General features: G+C 43.7%; 1 protein-coding gene across 1 annotated transcript; it reads left to right on the forward strand.

The window, feature by feature from the left end:
• The first annotated feature begins 5,284 nt into the window (after positions 1-5,284).
• Positions 5,285-17,836, forward strand: pias4a (protein inhibitor of activated STAT, 4a). The gene is made up of 11 exons (XM_063201364.1): positions 5,285-5,347; positions 6,339-6,741; positions 8,913-8,997; positions 9,201-9,242; positions 9,357-9,447; positions 9,635-9,763; positions 10,004-10,109; positions 10,324-10,397; positions 10,927-11,087; positions 11,993-12,144; positions 13,353-17,836. The coding sequence occupies exons 1-11, from the start codon at positions 5,315-5,317 to the stop codon at positions 13,610-13,612; spliced, it is 1,536 nt and encodes a 511-aa protein (XP_063057434.1). The 5' UTR covers positions 5,285-5,314; the 3' UTR covers positions 13,613-17,836.
• Positions 17,837-17,944: the final 108 nt, after the last annotated feature.

The following is a 17,944-nucleotide window of genomic DNA, read 5'->3' on the forward strand; positions in this document are numbered from 1 at the left end:
TCCGGGACCTGCCCCATTACCTATGATCGGACGGCTTGCATCATCCAAAATCCAGAGGTGGAAAGAGTACAGAAAATGTGTACTCAAGTAAAAGTATCTTTACTTTGCCTAAATTCTACTCAAGTACAAGTAAAAGTACCAATCTAAAAATCTACTCAAGTAAAAGTAAAAGGTACTTCACTTAAAATGTAATTTGAGTAAAAAGTACTTAGTTACTTTTAATTAGCTTTCCTCTTGAGAATGTCATGTTTATTTTTCTTGAATATCGTCCTCCATAACCTCTATCTCTTGCTTGGCACCAGCCATCATCCAATACATTGATACAAGAGAGTAAAATAGTGGAAATGCTGTGTGCCATCCTGCACAATCTTTCATTTCCGGCGGATTGTGGCATTATTGCATTTTGTCTCTCAGTTAATTTTTTTTACTCAGTACTCAGGCCAGGTTCCAGTGTAATTGAGTAAAGTACTTGGATCAAAATGTACTCAAGTACAAGTAAAAGTATTAATTTAAAAAATTACTTAAAAAGTACAAAGTATTCATAAAAGCTACTCAAGTACAAACCACAACTCCGGTGAAGTTGGGACGTTTGGTAAACAGTGAATAAAATCAAAATGCTATAATTTTCAAAACATTCCATCTATTCATTAGATGGAGAATAGTGAAAAGACAACATATTAAGTGTTAAAGCCGAGAAAAAATATTGTTTTGGGGGACATATGTACTCATTTCTAATTTGATAAATCCAACACGTTTCAAAAGAGTTGGGACGGGGATCAGTGAACATCCAAATAAGATAAAACAACAAAGAAGAGCATTTCAAAATGTACTGACGGACAATATAGGTGTCCAGGTATAAGATCATCACAGAGAGGCTGAGTCACTCAGAATTAAAGATGCAAAGGGAATAATTACCATAGTTATTACATACATTTCTGAATTCCCTTTGATTTGCCACGATTGAGTGTATATAAGACATATTTTTGTAATTAAAATCATTGTACAGGTTCATGACATCATGAAATATATATTGGCTGTAGTCTCACTCTAGCCCTCCAGGAATTAGAGCTATTGAAAATTGACCATATTAAGAATGCTTAATGCGTGCAAATGATACAGGGGTGTAACATTCTCCTAAGCACTTGAGCTCACTTGAAATAGACCCAGAAGACATGGGAAACTGTCCTTTGCTTACAGAAGTCAGTAGAACTTGTAGAAGTCCATTCTTTTTCACAATAATAGAGCATTGCACATCCTGTGCTACAGTGAAAATGGACCATCCAACTTGTGTTAGTGCTAACTTCAAAAGTCAGCCTCCATGATGGCATGCGGGTGCAGTAGTGCATTGGTTAAGATGTTCTCACTCATCTGTAGAGTTAAATACAGTGCTGAATGGTATACATGGGTTTTAAACAGCATAAAAGCATAACGCATTACTGCCACATAGTAAGGTCAAATTGCATTCTCTACTATGTTTTAACAGTTTGGCTCCATCATAAGGACCAGCAGGTGATAAAATGGTGGGTTTTTGGTCAAGACCTGTCACACTGTAAGCACTACAGAAAGGAAAACATTGCAAAACATGACAAGGAATACACTCACCATTTAAGCTGGTGAAATCATGTCCAAGATAGGAATTAACACTGTTTTTTATATAAAATTATCTCATCGGTTAATGTATTTAACTGTTAAGTATTGTCTTTTGTTTTGTTTTTAGTCTTCCTCGACATTTGCTGCCATTTATTGTCCCCGTCCCAACTCTTTTGAGACGTGTTGGATTTATCAAATTAGAAATGAGTACATATGTCCCCCAAAACAATATTTTTTCTCGGTTTTAACACTTAATATGTTGTCTTTTCACTATTCTCCATCTAATGAATAGATTGAATGTTTTGAAAATGATAGCATTTTGATTTTATTCACTGTTTACCAAACGTCCCAACTTCACCGGAGTTGGGGTTTGTACAATATTGAGTAAAAGTAATAAGTTACTTATCCACCCCTGCCAAAATCATGCACATCCTAAAAGAGTGAGAACCTCCATTTTCCAGGATCACGCGAGGAGGAATTGATATGTAGAAGGCCAAGCACAGTTTTGGACTCGAACATAAGCTCATTACCTTGTTATAAACCAATGGTTATTGTATCTTCTACTGATCTGAAATTGTTTTCCCACATATTCTTATGAAAGTGTCACTCTTCCTACAAGAAAAACAAACTACTTAATTGCTGAGTACATAGACAGGAATTATAGTCATTGTTTTCAATCAGTGAGCTATCACTATTTTCAGTAGGCCTATTCATTTTATTTATTGTGGACTCACCCTCATTATTCGTAGCTCAGAGACAGTTGATAAAATCCTATGAATCAATAGGAGCTCAAGGAAATCGACTGTGTCCCACTATCCTGCCCCTGTTCACCAGAAAGTCCTCTATTTTAATAAGCCTAGTCAACCTGGTAAATGTCAACCGCCAGAAGAAGCCTCTGGCCCTTCAAGGTCAGATTAACCAGAAAGTCATATCTGCACTTTCAGACTGGTTGCTTAAATCTCTTTGGCCATTGCACCCCAACTCACACACACACACAAACACACACACACACACACACACACACACACACACACACACACACACACACACACACACACACACACACACACACACACACACACACACACACACACACACACACACACACACACACGCACACACACACACACACACACACACACACACATATGTCAGCACACACACAAACCTTTGACATTTCGCTATTTGTCCTATTCGACATGTGGGCTACTTCTATCTTTTGGCCGTGTGTGTGGTCATCTAGCTCGGACTCTGCTGACCTAGCCTGACCTTTCCATCCATCCATTTCCGCTCGATTCACACATTTCCCTCCTGCGAATGAAATAAGTATGGCGGTGTACAGTGAGCGTAGGCTACCTCTGACCTGGCTGTCTCTGCTGTTTTTTCATTTGGTCCATTTGTGGTGCCAACAGTCCCCTCACTTAATTTCCGTGCCCTTGTTGAGCAGCAGGTAGTCAATGGTGAAGCGTAATCCCAAAAGCCCTGTGTGACTAACTGTTAATGCCGTGTCCTCTCCTCCCTCATCCAAAAATCATGTATAGAGTAGCGTGCAGTACATTTTACAGAGTTATTTCAACAGTTAGAGAGTAGGGTCTGCACTGTGAGTGTTAAGTTCTCTCAGGTGTTGAATTAGCGGTGTAGAAGTTTCACACTGCGGACCTGATAGAAGGCCAATAGCTGTCAGTCAAGACATAGCTGGAGTTTTGAGAGGTGAGCTCTCAGCCGTCTGACAGACGGCTAAATGAAAGGCTTACTGATGTCACTCTGTTGCTCCACCTGAGCCTCTCTGCTGCCTCAGTCGATTGGATCAAAACATCAGATAGTCTGCCTGCGTATGTCACTTCCAATGTCAGGCCATTAAAACATTTGGAGAGTGATAATCAAGGTGCCGACACCTGCCCCGTTCTGGAGTGTGATGACCAAGTTTTTATTTTTAAAAAAAATGTGTTCATTTATTTGAATCTTTTATTAACGTTGACACTAATCCCTTCATTTTTCGTTTCATGTATTCAGTAACAGGGAGGAAGGCTGCTCACAGCTCGTAGCAAGACCAGCGGTAGACCAGAGGCAGGCGCCTCATCTGATTTCTTTTTTTTTTACAAGTTTTTTTGGCCTTTTTTATTATAGGACAGTGTGAGAGTAGACAGGAAATGATTGGGAGAGACGGGGCAGGGCCGGGAAATGACCCCGGCCGGACTCGAAACGGGGGGCCCAAATGTGGGGGGCTGCGCCACAGCGCCTCCTGTCACCTCATCTGATTTCACATGCGATTCTCAAACTGTGAGCCCACTGGCGTATTCCAAGTGGGCCCTGAGATAATTTTCTGAAACTCTCAAGTAATATTTTCAGCAGTGTTGCTGTTGACAATTAATTTGGGATGTACTGTTTATTGGGCCAAAGGTGGGCCCCATATACATTTCTGAAAATTTCAAGTGGGTGGCAAATTGGAAAATGTTCGGAACCCCTGGCCTATAGCCTACAGTCCATCAAGAATTGGTTGGTTGCCGCCAAACAGGAAGTATTGTTAATTCATTTTTAGGAGAAGACACGTGTGTTTATACAACTTCAGATGTATATACATACAGTAGCCTACGCTAACTTGAGTATTAAACTTACAGTAAGTCTAATTAGGTCTTCAGTTCTCTCTTTCAACGTGTGTACTCCTCACTCACTATTTTTTGGACCTTTGCGCCATCTGCTGTCAAAATTATGTACAGCACCTAGACCAGAAGACAAAAGTCCATTCATGGCAGACTCGCACATAAGCTATGGAATGATTGAATTATGAACAAATATACCAATCAGGTTTTAACATATGGATAATTTAAATTGGAAAACAATTGACATTCAACACATTGATACATAAAGCTTTAGATGTCAAATATCCACATCACAATAGCCCGTATCTGACATTGATGATACAATATTTATTTTTGTTCATGTCTTAAATTATCAAAGTTTTTCGATATTAAACAAAATATACCCTCAAATAAGGCCAGCTCTTTCCCTCCTTGCATTATTAACCAAATTGATCCTCTGTGTCTCCTGCATTGATCCCCTCCCCCACTCTTTATCTAACATGTAAAACATGGGCTGGATTTCACTTGGGATTGCACCAGTTTCATGTCCCTTCAAGCCGAGTCTTCGAATCACAAAATTCTGTCCTCGGTATCGTAGAACGTGTTGTTGTTAGAAGTTTGGTCAGTAAATTATCGGTAATTGTACAAAACATCGTCCAAAATACATGTATTTTAAAGTAACAGGCTCGATTTAGACAATGCATTCCGTTTCCACAACATGGTTTTATGTATACCATGAAATGGATTTCCAATCGAGGAACGGATTTGACAAGGCCATGCACCCACTTCCAGTTAACGTCGTATGCTTGTCCCATCTGCACAATATACAGAAGAAAAGACGATTATTTCTGGTATAACTCGAGACTATTGAACCGGGTTGAGCAAAATGCTCTCTCATTTTTTCAAAACATGCATTTACTTTACAGTGAGGCCTGCTCACAGGAGGGAGACCTGTGTCACAGTGTTGAATTTTCAATGGACTGTGGCTTTAAATTGTTTTGAACACGCCTTGTTGAAGCAGACCCTCTTGGTTTTTTCTAAGTAAACGCCTGCTGATTGGACATACTAGCAAAATGAAAAAGAGCTCCTAAGGTTCCTATTGGTTTATGCCGGCCTTGCTCTCGAGGCTCTCGCGGGTCAGCAGAATGAAGATGGCTGCCGAACAAGTAGAAGCGATGGTGAGTAAAGCTTCGTCCCCTCAAGTATAATGGAACTGGGTTCCATACAGCCGAGTGCTTATTTTGCTCACAATGAGTCCGGCATAGACGATTAGTTGACATGTAAGCGCAGCGACAGTGTACAGTTGAAAAAATGACCACAAGTCAGCGTTGACAAGTACGTGTATACCGGGGCAGGAGACACAGCTAGGCTAGCATGCTACCCTGCCTAAAAGCGTTTGAAATGAATGATGAGACCATTAAAACACTAGCTAGCATGCTAGCCTGCAGGGAGTAGGCGCGAAACTACTGTTTCTGCACACGTTTTTGAAAAAGTGTACATATATTTCACACAGTTGGCTTCTTTGGGTGAGAGGGCATCACCCCAAGAAAGAGCAAGTTCGGGGGAACACTGACAAACCGAACACGATTGAAATGCGTAGCCTCCGCGATGCTGTGTAAACTAACACACAGTAATATATTTTCGTATTGGCTAACTGATTAGCAACCCTGCAAGCATGAGCTCTCCTCACCGGCATATGAGATCCGATTGCACAGCTGGCATTGCAAGTGTATCGATGGGCCCTGAGCACCTGTCTGTTTACGCTGTACTCAGGCCACCAAGGCCATGTGGGGTAAACATCTGCTTGTTGTTTATTGTCGCTGGCGGCGCAAGCACACACAAGTCAACATAAACAGTAGCTGCATTGTAACTGTTTCCCTTCGATCCAACATGTAATGTTACTTTTCTTTGAACCACATGCATGGACATTTAAACTATTACTCTAATGGTTCAAACATCAAATGTGTATATCTGTATATTGTTAATGTATGTTATTGACAGATGTTTGCCTTAATTATGCTGCACTAAAAGATCCATGACGTATTTGTAACCCGCAATGGCATTAAATTGGCAATGACGTGTGTGTGTGTGTGTGTGTGTGTGTGTGTGTGTGTGTGTGTGTGTGTGTGTGTGTGTGTGTGTGTGTGTGTTCATCTCGCCCCCGTGTAGAATATGGTGAAGGCCTTCAGGGTGTCTGACCTGCAGACCCTGTTGGCCTCCATGGGCCGCAGCAAGAGTGGCCTGAAGCAGGACCTGGTGATGCGGGCGCTCAAGATGGTGCAGAGCGAGTGTAGCCCGGAGCTGCTGAAGAGCGTGCGGCAGCTCTACGAGACGCGCTTCCCCAAGTCGGCGGGCTGGCTGGCGGCGCGCCGGCCGGAGGCCGTGCCCGTCAACTACTCGTCGTCCATGGGCTCGGCCGCCCGGAGCCTGACTCAGTCGTCGCAGGGCGCCTCCGACTACCTCAACGGGGGCAGCTTGCCCAAGCAGGCCGTCGCCCCATTGGCCGAGGTCAAGCTGGTGTCGCTGCCTTTCTACCACACGCTGGAGACTCTCCTGCCACCCACAGAACTGAGTGAGTGTCTGACTGCGTGTGTGTCTGCCACTGGTGTGGTGGTTGCATTAGGTCATTCCATGAAGCGAAGGACGGCATTCTCCGATTTGAATGTGTTTATCTGCCCACAAACGTTGTGGTGTGGGCATGTCTTTTTATCCAATGGACAGACTTTGGAGTTGGTGCTGCAGTGGTTTTGTGACGGGGTGCTTACTCTGCAGCCGTAATTGTGGAGATGGCAGCGAAAGAAGTGTACGTAGATTAAGTTGTACCGGGTCACAATAAGATTAGGCCAGATTTGCTGTCGGTCACACCAGTGCGGCGAGGGGAATCGCACAGAATTTGTGTGATGACCATGGAGCACCAGTTGTGTAAGGTACTGTAAAACTTTGCCGTGGGAGCAGAATTGTCTTGACATTTGATCTGAGAAACGGGTCTCTCCTGCAAGTATCCCAGCTTGTAGAGGGTGACAGAGTGAGATTCAGTAGTGCCCTCCTGCCAGCTACAAGTTGATCAACTTGGCAGACATTATTTTAACATAATTTTGAAGTTTTCGGGGTGGAGGGGGGGACTGCTCCTTCAGTACATTCATTTCAACAGTTGTATAGCTTCCATGGCTATCCACAGTCAAAGAGACGTATGTTTGTAATTACAAACTTGCCCTACCAGCAGGGAGAAAAATATGTTGTCTTCCTTAATCTCGCATACCTCCTGCCTTTCGAAGGAGGTACACGTCAGAATAATTTGCATGCTGCATTTGAAGGACCTGTGGATTTCACTTTTGTGAATTGTGAAAGTGAAAGCCCGATTGCGAAACTCCAACTCCCATTGTCATTGTGACACTGCACTCCACAGCACACAAGTGTTCACTGCACACTGCACACAACGAAATTACATTTACGCCTCACCTGTGCAAGGGGCAGCCCCCAATGGCCCCACAAGGGAGCAATGCGGCGGGACGGTACCATGCTCAGGGAGTCATGGGGGAGAGCACTGGTTAATTACTCACCCCACCAATCTAGTGGGTTGGGAGTCGAACTGGCATCCTTTGAGCTACAAGTTTGACGCCCTAAACACTTACCCATGACTGCCCTTTTTGTGAATTGTGAAGCGGATTTCACGTTTTTCAAACACAATTGCACACCTTTCCATGAAAGGAGCTTTTATTGACAGCAATATAGGCCCATGCCTTTACCTCAAACAAGAGGCAAGAGTGTTGTGACACGCTAGATGTTTTGGATAGTACCTCAAACAAAACAATGTTTCAACACTGGGGCGTGTTCAAAATGTTAAGCATGTGTGGACCCTTGCCAAGAGAAGATTGCGTTGACTCTGAATGTCAATATTTGAATATTGACAGACCTAGCTTATATAGCTGGTTGATGCATTGAATGTTGGTTCATCTTTTCCCCGCAAATTTGTGATGTGAATGTAGGTGTACTGCTCTGAAAATGTATGTTGTGGATGCTGTCCGTTCTGTAGGGCAGGAACACAACCCACTTTGATTACATTAAGGGGACGGACATCTTTCAAACTAAATAAGGCATAGTTTAAAGGAAGAGTATGTGATGTAAGGACATCAATGTAAACCTCTTTTATGTAAACATCTTTCAAGTGACTGTACTTTAGTTGAGTCCATTGTAGTTCTTCCTAAAAAGTAATGACCCACAGCTTGCTGTGTTTGCTTTTTTGATCTACTACTAGAAAGAAAAGGGATGGATGAAGGGGAAATGAGATATAATGTCTTTGCATCAGAGGCCTGTGTTTGATTGTTTTCCTGGCAAGGCAGCCTTGTCAAAGTACAGCCTAAAGCTAGCTACTCAACAACTGACATTTGTTGCTATTTATAAAATCAGGTTTGATGCAATGAATAACAATGCTATCAATCATGTGATGCCTTTGCTGGAAATGCAATGTTGTGGTTACATTGCCAAACATATTTTAAGTCAGAATTGTATTCCACGTCCAGCTAATTACCCCACTGACAGGGCCTGGAGCAACACTTTGCTAGCTACGGTGTCACAGAAATATATAGATTAGAAATATATTCTCTTACGCTGATTGTAAGATGTGTGTGAAGAAAGCAACAGACATTTACAGTGATTCTTGAGAAATATTATGAGCTGTGCAGCAGGCTTATGGTGCTTTCCCTGGTGTATTGTTTTGATCGTGTTCTGCATCTTCCATTACAGTTGCGCAGAATAATGAGAAGCTGCAGGACAGTCAATGCATATTCGAGCTCACACAAAGTCAAGTGGATCAGATCAGAAACTCAACGTAAGTACAAGTATGGCTTGTTGCATACTTCTGAATATCAAATAAACTTGCTAGTCTTACTGCACTGGGCGAAGATTTTTCTCCTAGTACCAATTGACTCCTTTTGTTTCAAGTGAATTTATGTGTTGTCTTTGCTTTACAACAAAATAAATGGAACTGAATGGTGTTCTAATCACAACTTCTAATGATTCCAACCCAAACAGTGAACATCGACCAGGCATAAAGTCAGTCCAGGTCGTCCTCAGGTTTGTCTCTTTGGCATCTCAAAACTATTAACACAAAAACTCTTCTAATATTTAGTACCAAGTGTAGAAAATATTGTCGTCTTGATTGTTTCTTCCCTTCCACCCTCTGTCCAGAATTGTTTATACAGACTCCATTGGTGTTCAAGAAGATCAATACCCCCCAAATATTGCTGTGAGAGTCAACCAGTCTTTTTGCCATGTACCGGTAAGTAACAATCCATTTGGCAACTCCTCTAGTCATTATGAACCATCACACATTGCACAAAACAAAATCACATGTATGCCTCACCCACACAAGGGGGCAGCCCAAGTAGTGCCCTAAGGGAGCAGTGTGGGAGGATGTTGCCATCCTCAATTTGTATGCGCGCGTGTGTGTGTGTGTGTCGTTACAGGGTTACTACCCCTCTAATAAGCCAGGCGTGGAGCCTCGTCGCCCCTGCCGCCCCATCAACATCACTCCCTGGCTGCACCTCTCCACCACCACCAACAGAGTCACCATCACGTGGGGAAACTTTGGCAAAGTAATGAAAAAATCTATTAAGTTTCATTAAACAGCTTATGAGGTGCGCACAGCGGTCCAATAGGTTACTTTATGACAACAGTTGCAGTCATGCAGTGCATGTTCTGAGTATGCGACAGCAACTGTTTTCATAAAGTAAGAAATCTACCTGTAACTGGCCTTTTAAATAAGGGTAATTTATTTGGAAGTGCTGTTGGTTTTGGTGTCTCTTATTCCTGTGTGTTTATATGTGTTCTTGTAGCGCTACTCTGTGGCTATATACCTAGTGAGGGTCTTCACCTCAGCAGAACTCTTCAATCAGCTCAAGCACGGTTCAGTGGAGAGTGCAGAACGCTGTCGTGAGCGCAGTAAGTTTTTCTCTCTCTCTCTCTTTCTCTGTCTGTTTGTCTCTCTCTCTCATTGCGTCTTAATCTTATATTGTCTTAGTAGTTTCAGTTTAGTTAATCAGTAGTTTGCATTGTTCATGATAGGTAGTGTTAGTCAGATTTCATGACTTCCTGGATGATGACTATTAACCCTGGTGTTCTGCATCCCATTTTCTCTCCTGTGTTTTTTCTGCAGTCCAAGACAAGTTACGCTTCGATCCAGAGAGTGAGATTGCCACCACAGGGCTGAGAGTTTCCCTCATTTGTCCAGTAGGTTTCTGTTAACTGGAATTGAACATTCAATTTAATCATGGGTTTTGCCTAGCACGTAAAGTAGTGTTTCGAACTAGTTCATTGTTGGGACCATCCACAAGAAAACAGGCCTCAAATAGTCCTTGGGGCATATTGGGTTAATCATAGATTCTGATAGTGCAGCTTCTAATGATATCTTGTGCATGGGAATCCAGTAATATCTGATGAATTTATGTCCTTTTGAATGTGTTCACTTCTCAAAGTAGAAAATTAAGAAATCAACTCTGAATATTTCTCTTGCCCATAGAAAAGGCATGAAGTTAGCTTGCATATTTTGCAAAAAAATCGTGATGTAATGGTGATTTTCTCCTATTTGTCCTCAGTCACATGTGACTCTGGGTTCGAAATCCAGTCGCAATTTTGCCTAGGCTGAAAATATTACTACTTAAAGTCTAGAATGCATGTGGAGCCGGATGATTTAAAAACAAGCTCAAATGTAAGCCATGTAGTAAGATTGCACTAATTTTCTCTTCTCTTATCGTGTCAGCTGGTGAAGATGCGCCTGGGGGTGCCGTGTCGGGTGCTCACCTGTGCACACCTGCAGTGTTTCGACGCCGTCTTCTTCCTGCAGATGAACGAGAAGAAGCCCACCTGGACCTGTCCAGTCTGTGACAAGCCTGCTCCCTTTGAGCTCCTCACCATTGACGGGTAAGACTGGGACCAGTTGCAGCCATACGCGCATGTCTGAACGCCAGGGACTGATGGTGGTGTTTTGATATCCTGATATACTGTATCTTGAAAGCTTTGTTGCTAGACAGTTTGCAACTTGGTAGTTTTACCTGACCATATCCCTTTTGCGATTGGCCTCCCTTGACCCTGGGCCTGTCATCACTGAGTAGTTCCTTTCATCTAAAGCACTCAATATGTTATGCATGTCTGCTTAGAAAGCACATGAAGGTGAAAATATAAAGGTTAACACAAGGGTCCAAATGCAAAGCGTGTTTTGTCTCTTTTATAAATGTTGTGTGTGCATTGAGGTTTGGAATGCATATAATGTTACTCACTGGCACATGCTGGATGAACCCGTTTTCAATAAGTCTCTTTGCATTCCGGCCACTGGTTTTGCATGGCTAGTGTCTAGATGTGACATGGTGACATCAACTTAAACTGCAGCATTGGTGCCATGTCTGAACATGCTGGGAGTGTTAGGATGTCGAAAGTGGCTCAGGAGACTCAGGACTTGGTCAATAGTTTGAAAGTTGCACGTTCAGAATCATACTCCTCTTGACTTTGAGTAAGACACTAGTCAAGTACCTACATAGACCAGGGATGGTGCTATGCATAAATACATTCCCTCTAGCTATTTACACATAGGTAATTGCAGTTGATCACGCTATTATCCTCCTCCAGAGTGGCAGCTCAGTGTCGGTGTCAGTGTCAAGTGTACGGTGTTGGGCCACAGTTTACTCTTGAAGAACTGTGCTATATTATTACAGTCAATCAGGCTGCATACATGAACATAATTATAGTTGGTCATGTTTTGCGAGTCGGGAGTCGAACCGGCAAGTCTGACGCTTAACCCATGACTGCCCATGTGTGCTGTTGGCCCTCAGGTTACTGTCGGAGATCCTGAAGCAGACAGAGGAGGAGGTGGAGGAGATCGAGTACCTGACTGACGGCTCTTGGAGACCAATCGGAGACGAGCGAGATAAAGACAAAGACCGGGAGCGCAGCAACACGCCCGTCTACCCGCTGGTTGACATATGTACGTGTTTTTTCCTCTCTTTCTTTCTTTCTTTCTTTCTTTCTTTCTTTATTTCTTTATTTCTTTCTTTCTCTCTGTCGATCTTGCACTCTCTCACTGTCTTGTTCTCACTGTCCTGTCAGTCTGTTCTCTGATTTGTGTATATGTGCGTACTCAGGTTATTCCCTGAATGAGGTCTACATGCAACCTTTCTTTGTCAGTAGCCTGCCTGTCTACCCCTTGGTTTGTTCTGCCGTATGCGTTAAGCCCAAATCCAGCAGAGGGTACATAAGATGGTGGCCAGGGTACAGATGCAAAAAAATCCACCAGAGACCATTGGAACATAAAGTAACTATAAGGAATATTATTAATGGGTAGAGAATGTGTCCTCTCTCTTCCTGGTCACTTTCAGATTGCCTTCACAATGCATCCTGCACATGTTGGTGCTTCCCCTCCCATAAATCTATCGATGCACTGGTACTACAAAATCATAGTCACAGATGTTTTTGCTGTGCAGCTGGGCATTTCATGCTTACATATCTGATATCTTAGATGCACCAGGTAAATCGGTTTCCCCAATGACTGGATGGACATACAAATACACATGTTTAACAGATGGAACAGGCATTATGGTAGAAGTGCTGGTACCAACACACTTCCTCTGATATGGAGACAGGGGATCCAACTTTTTTTTTTTTTTTTTTTTCCCTGACTCGTGATGTTGGCCTAGGAAAAAAAATCGTATTCTAGCCACCACTCATTCAGCCTTGACCTTTCTCCCAAATCGGTAGGGTTTAACATGGCGGGCAGCAATAGTGTACTGTTTGCTTTGGTGCCAATGGCCTCATTCTCACTTGGCAAAACAACAAAGTGTAACAGTGCTGCTATTGGTACTGTACATCTACTCAGGGCTTCTGACGGCTATGGCCTGGTCCCCCCCAACAAATACATATAATGTATGGAGGACCCGATTCTCACAGTCTCTCCCTGGCCCGGGACAACTGACCGTATATCCCCCCTGGTCAATTTCCCTGCATCTACCACCACTGATCTATTTCATTTCTTGACTCAATTTAAGCTCGAAGTCGTAAAAAAAAAACAATTCGAGTTAGTAAAAAGGTAGTAAATTCAACCTAGGAATATCTGTACTCATCCTGGTTTACTGATGCATTTCTTTTGTTGTTATTTTTTTTCCCCCTCTCTCTCTTCCTTCCCGGTTCTTGCCGCAGGTGCCTCCGAGGTAAACGGCCACTCTCCCGCCCACAGCAGCACCAGCCAGTCGGCCAAGTCGGGCTCGGGCAGCGCGGCGGCGCCGGCCGCGTCGGGTGTGGTGGTGGACCTGACGCTGGACGACTCCTCGGACGAGGAGAACGCTAACGGAGGCGGCGGCGGCGGAGCAGACACCACGGACACAGACGACAGTCAGGGCAGCCCCTCGCCCAAGAGAGGCCGATACAACTACGACAAGGACTTAGTGACTGCCTATTGAGCTGCCTAGGGCCACCGCCTGGCAAGACTGACAATTCCTTTGGTGTGTTGGAGGGAGGGAGGGTGGCGAGAGGGGGAGACGGCCTCAACGTTTGAGCAAGGAGGTTTGTTTTTGAGGGTGGAGGGGCAAGTCTCTGGAAACGACTCCCTCTAGCCACCCCAACCACCCCAGCTCGTCACCAATCATTGTGGAGACACGTGCAGACATTTGTACACACACACACGCGCACACACACACACACACACACACACACACACACACACACACACACACACTCTGACTGACCCACACCCAAATGCACACACCTACTACACGCACTGTAAAACCTCTGGGAGTGGCTGTGCTTCCTTTCCGTCTTCACCACTGGAAACCATCGGAGCAGCTCCCTGTCCCTACTCCACTCGCCCCTTCCCCTCCCTCCCCTCCCCACTCCACTCCATCTCCAAGACACAAACAAGCAAGCTGTTTTGAGCTCCCCTCTTCTGCTGTATCCTCCCTTTAAACAGAGACGATAAAAACAATAAGCGCCGTCAACTCTCCTTTGCCCCCTTCCTCCCCTCCCCCTCTCTTTGCTCTTTTTTTTTATTTTATTTTTATAGTTCGTGCTGGACATGACTGCTCTATGTGAGCTCTCTGAAGGCGGCAGCAGGCACGGCAAAATCTGACTATCCCCTGCGCGCACCACCACCATCACCCACACCAAACATCCAACGAACCAGCCCCCAGCATCCCTTCCTCATCTGTGACTGTTCCTAGGTCAACGTGTTTAGCAGCAAAACAAACGCAAGTGTGGACTTGTGTGTCACCTCCCAGTGTTTTTAGGCTTGATCTCTTTTCTTTTCTTTTATCTCATTTTGTCACCGTATTCGCCCCCACCCCTCCCAATCTTTTAGTTATTACGATTCTCTTTCAAGCCGTAGTAGCTAATAATAACCTACCTCAATTCAAATCGCAAACTTGACCGCAGATAGTTCTTAGAAAGCTTTTGAGGGGTGACTTTATGCTCCATTGTATCAGCAGCTAGGCTTAGAGTTGATGAGGCTCTTTACTCTTTTACTTTCCTTTGGTTTCCTGTCCTGTTCCTTTCGTTCTACTCCACCTTGTTTATCAGCTAGCTTGGGGTTGGGATAACAGGAACCTGATCGACCAAGGGGAAGTTACGTGGGCTGTCCGAATGCTAAGGCTGTCTTCTTTCTGAGACTACCATCCAGTGGCAGTGACAGTGGCACTGGCGGCCATCTTAGCCTAATAGAGCAAATCAGACAAAAACAAAAAAAAACACTTTCTTTTTCCGAGGCCCTTGTTTGTGGTGGCAAGACGTGTTTTTACATGTTTGAGTAACAAGGAGTTGTCAAATGTGCAGGAGTCAGTTGTAATTTTTTTTTTCAAGGCTAGAATGTATCAGGAGAGAGCAGAGGAGGGGGCTGATGGCGGGTTGGAGAGGCTACATGCAGAGAGCAGGCAGAGACGGGAAGCTTGAATTTCATGCCTATAACACAGGTTGGTCCTGGAGGGTTTGTCTGCAGAAGCAGTGAAGGGGAGTGGCGTGTACAGTAGGAGGCCTACAACTGGAGCTTTTTATAGTGGTTGGGGAAGGGGAGGAAGGAAGGTGCATTTGTGTGCGGTTGCATCTGTGGGGTGTAGGCTCCATGTCTGGTGGTGCAGTTTGGTTCGAAAAATGCGGTCCTCCCTCTCTGCAAAAGTAAGAGTCCGACACATGATGAGCTGACTGGTTATTTTTGTTTGTTGCCATTGTTCAATTTTATTTGTTTATGTTCTTTTAAAATGATTCAGGTTGTGCTGAAGAGGAGGGCCCTGTCTTCTGTGCCTGGTATTCAGGAGGGTGCAGAATGTGGGCTGCCATGATGCACAAAGTGTACATGTGTCTTTTTTAAATGTTTTCTGTCCAGTCGGAAAAATCTATATATTTATTGACCATTTCTCCAATCACGGTTTCAATTTTTGGCTTTCCCAGAAAAGACAGCAGGTGTTATTTGCACACGTGTCATTTGAGGTTGCAATGCTCTATCCGTAGCCTCCCTCCCCACCACCACCACACTCCACTCTGCCACTGGCAGAGGAGAGGAGAGGGGATGTACACGTACATGGCTTTGAGCTGGGCTTGAGTGAGTCTGCTGTTGCTTTTCCCCTGCAGTACGCTGGCAATTAGATGCCGTTTGGCTTCTCTGCTGTCCTCTGGTTGCTTCCTCGCAACATGTTGCTTTTGTTTGTTTGTTTGTCTGGACCTGGCATTTGTAAGCAGATCGAAACTTTTGTTTTTTTCTCTCCCCTGGAAGGCGGCACCCTGACTTGTACAATGTTTTAAGTTGAACTCCCAGCGTGGAAAATAAATAAAAAGAATTTAGAACTTGCATGAGAGTTGGTGGGCCTTTTCTTTCTTTTAACCCTCTCCGGCTCAGGTAGGACTGGTGTAGTAGATGCAACCCCAGACGCTACCTTGGAACCTGGTTAGAAGGGGCTGGGGATGAGTTAGAACTTGCTTTCCCTTGTCTCCCTCTATTTATTTTTTTTTGTGTGGGACAGAATCTGCACGTCATCACTTTACTAGACCAGACATCTCAACTGGCTTCAAATCTCTGTTGGTATTTTAGTTTGAATATGAAGGCCTCCATCTCTGATTTACTGGATTTGTCCTTGTTCTCCTCCTCCTCCTCCTAGCCTCTTGAGCACTGCCTGTGTTTTTTTGGTAGGGCTTCATAGAGCCTCCAGCCTCTGTTCTCACCATATTTGCTTTCTGCATTCTGAAACTGACCTGAGCACAGACTTGAATAGGCACTCAGTACTGTAATGCAGCGTTTTTGTTTTGAGTTAATAACTGAATAGGGAGAATGTTTTGGAGGGATGTTGAGGAGCACATCTGACAGCTCAAGTCTTCCATTTTGGTGGAATGGTCATTGTGAGGCCTGGCTGAACATGAATGGTTAATATTTTGTGTTTGGACTGGTAGCAAGCTCGTTGATCAGCTGGCCCATGACTCGAATATTTAACAAGATTGACACGTTCTCACAAGCGAAGGGGGACAAATATGTACGTAGGATTTTTTTGTTTTGTTGTCTCAAGTCAGTCTTACCAGGGGAAATCAGCCAATGCGATTTTATATCAGGATTCAGTAAGTTATTATAGCCTGTTGTAGGCAATTGTGAGCCATGGAAACCCCTGTCAGGGATACGGTTAGGGTGCTTCAATACTGCTGTGAGGAAGAGCAAGCTTTGATTTGTGTTCATGATTTTCAGGACCCTAAAATGAAACCACACATCAATAACATACAAATCACCTACTGCACTCAGCTTGTGGCTGACGAGTTAGCACTGCTTTCTAGAAGTTTAAATCCAGGCTTTGAGTCATGCGTCATGGCTTTGTGAAGGCCCCGTAGCTGTGTATAGGGAGGCCCTGTGTCACTCTGCCCTCTACTGGAGAAACCAAACGGCTGCAAGGTCTCTTTCCAATTGCAAGTTGCAAGATCAAAATCTTAAGCTGTGCTGGCACATAAGCACAGGCTGGGGAGAGGTGCCATGACATGCAGTTAAGTTCTCATCGCACAACTCTAAACTTTTACACGGGAATCTGTACGTTTGACAGGTCAAATAATTTGCGTCTTACAGTCTGTTTAAAAAAAAAAACATTTGCAAGATGTGAATTGAAAATGTTTCTAATGGTTTGATTTGAAGGTCAATTCACGAATGCAAATTGTATGCTTGTTTTCTCACTTTTAAGACTGAGTATTTGCTTCATAGAATGTCATCTGTGGTCGAACTGAACCAGACAGGGCCTGCTGGGGTCGTTGAAAACGTTGGAGATCATTTAGGAACCAGAGGGAAGTTGGTGGCACATCCCTTTTCCTTACAGTGCTTTAGGTAGCATGGACAGTGGCTTGCAATCCTTGATGTAAATGTTTTTTGTTCATTGTGTCTTTTTATATGTTCATATTAAAAGCCAATAAAAAAAGACAAATATTTTATCAAGATTTGAAATGCCTCCAATTGTTAAGTTGCGTAAGTTCAGACATGACTCCTCAATGCCACTGTACATGTCGGATACTGTTAGAGCATGGGTGGGGTTGGGAAACTTGAGCAAAGAGGTTGGGGAAGGAGATCTGATTCCATTGTCTATTGTTGAAATGGCTGAGAAATGTAAATCTGAAAAATCGTATTCTAACATCTGTCATTTAATGTGTGCAATTGATTAAACTGATTTTAAAATCTACTGTCCATGTGGTCTTGGTTGTCATTGCTCCTGCATAAATCCTATACCAGGGTTGGAGACTCTAAACATAAGCTACATAAACTGTGTAAGCTTCTTGACAATCATGTA

Source organism: Engraulis encrasicolus, chromosome 6 (assembly GCF_034702125.1).
Source record: "Engraulis encrasicolus isolate BLACKSEA-1 chromosome 6, IST_EnEncr_1.0, whole genome shotgun sequence".
In the NCBI taxonomy this organism is placed as follows: domain Eukaryota; kingdom Metazoa; phylum Chordata; class Actinopteri; order Clupeiformes; family Engraulidae; genus Engraulis; species Engraulis encrasicolus.

Excerpts from the sequence above, each read along its gene's own strand:
- pias4a (XM_063201364.1), top strand. The coding sequence starts at position 5,315 with ATGAAGATGGCTGCCGAACAAGTAGAAGCGATG. Across the intron at positions 9,764-10,003 it reads CGTGGGGAAACTTTGGCAAA|CGCTACTCTGTGGCTATATA; the intron begins GTAATGAAAAAA and ends GTGTTCTTGTAG. Across the intron at positions 10,398-10,926 it reads GAGTTTCCCTCATTTGTCCA|CTGGTGAAGATGCGCCTGGG; the intron begins GTAGGTTTCTGT and ends TTATCGTGTCAG.